Source organism: Galeopterus variegatus, unplaced genomic scaffold, assembly GCF_000696425.1.
Source record: "Galeopterus variegatus unplaced genomic scaffold, G_variegatus-3.0.2 Scaffold5091, whole genome shotgun sequence".
NCBI lineage: Eukaryota > Metazoa > Chordata > Mammalia > Dermoptera > Cynocephalidae > Galeopterus > Galeopterus variegatus.
The window spans coordinates 13,620-15,256 of record NW_007731202.1 but is presented as its reverse complement, the minus strand read 5'-3'; the positions used below and the strand labels follow the sequence as shown (position 1 = coordinate 15,256).

The 1,637-nt window shown below is 40.2% G+C and overlaps 1 protein-coding gene across 1 annotated transcript in view; it reads left to right on the top strand.

Moving 5' to 3' along the window:
• Window positions 1-1,637, top strand: part of LOC103604338 (piezo-type mechanosensitive ion channel component 2-like) — a gene marked incomplete at its 3' end in the record, with an annotated part of 102,556 nt that overhangs the window by 89,601 nt on the left and 11,318 nt on the right. The window contains exon 17 of the mRNA XM_008588897.1: window positions 319-479. Within this exon, the coding sequence (XP_008587119.1) occupies window positions 319-479 (161 nt within the window). The remainder of the gene's footprint in view (window positions 1-318; window positions 480-1,637) is intronic.

Below are 1,637 nucleotides of genomic sequence, written 5' to 3'. Positions count from 1 at the left end.
TAAGGATGACCGGTGCCCTCACAGCGCTCACTGGCTGAGCGCGGTGCGGCCAGTCTCAAAAAGGACAAGAAAAAAAAAAAAAAAAAAAAAAGAAAAGGTGGATAAAAGTAACATCGTCCCTCACAGTCTCAGCTTATGATCTGTGTGTCATCATCTTGAAATGGGATTCTTAGGCCATCCTTCCTCTAGATTTTGGTATTATCTGAATTCACCCACTATGATTACAGCTTTTTATTTCAGTCTGAAAGTTATAAGGTATGCTTTAAATAATAATGCAAAAAATATTTTATGCTCTCGGATGTATTTACTGTTTTGCAGATTTAAGGAACAAATGGCATCTGGTGATTGACCGCCTCACTGTGCTCTTCTTAAAATTCCTGGAGTATTTTCACAAAATGCAGGTGTTCATGTGGTGGATTTTGGAGTTACACATCATCAAAATTGTCTCATCATACATTATCTGGGTTTCTGTGAAAGAGGCAAGTGAACATGGGTTGTATTGTCAGGCTGAGTGGAACCACAGCGGGTCGTCATCTTCCTTTCCAATGGTCCACGATGTTTTCAATGTAATGCCCATGACATGAGGGTATCAAGGCTCTAGGATAGACGCGTACCCTTTGACATACAGAAGACCAAAGGTCAGTGGTACTGAGAAGAGGGAAAGATAGCAGGAGGGAAGGAGGCTCATGGTTTCCAACTGGCTTGGCCATAGTCCAAAGGTACTTATTTTCATCTAGTCCTTAGCTGAAATGCATCAGAGCAGGCTGTTTTTCTGTACTGCATATGGGAATCTGTCTCCTTAAATTCTCTTTGAACAAAACAGCAACATTCCAGTTTATGTTACCGAGGAGTAAAGTCAGGTTCCAAAATCTAATAAAACCCTTAGTAGAGCTCACCTTGTTTGTTACACAACTTTTGGAGCAAAGACACAAAGTCTTCAACGGTGCACTTGCATTGTGCTTCTGATCTCCTGTCTATGGCAAGGAGCCGCCACTCAGCCAGCATTTGCTTTAGCGAAATTATTGCTTTAAATTTATTTAACAAATAATTTTTGCATACTTCTAATTTCACTGGACTGTTTCTGAGTTGGTTACAATTCAGAGTCTTCACCCTCTATAAATTAAGACAGGGAACTACTGCCTATAATTTTTTTTTTTTTTTGACCAGTAAGGGGATCACAGCCCTAGGCTTGGTGTCATCCATACCACGCTCAGCCAGTGAGCGCACCAGCCACCCCTATATAGGTATAGGATCTGAACCTGTGGCCTCGGCACTACCAGTGCCGCACTCTCCCGAGTGAGCCACGGGCCGGCCCCTGCCTATAATTTTTAAAACGTTAAATGATAGTAAATTATTACACCTACAAATTACTAGATGGTTTGTAAACCTAAAATGTTTCACAAATAGGTAACTGAGGCAGGAATCTTAATTTGAGCTCTCCTGCCTAAAGTAGACTTTGTCCCATTTCATACAAACCATCTGAAGTAAACAGGGGATCACTGAGAGGTGAAAAAAAAAACATAAACCACTGTCCTGTGAGATCTGTGGCAGAAAATAACATGTGTCCATTCTTAAGTAACTAAGCCTATATATTTATTGAAACCAAAATCTACCCTTATATATATATATATATATAT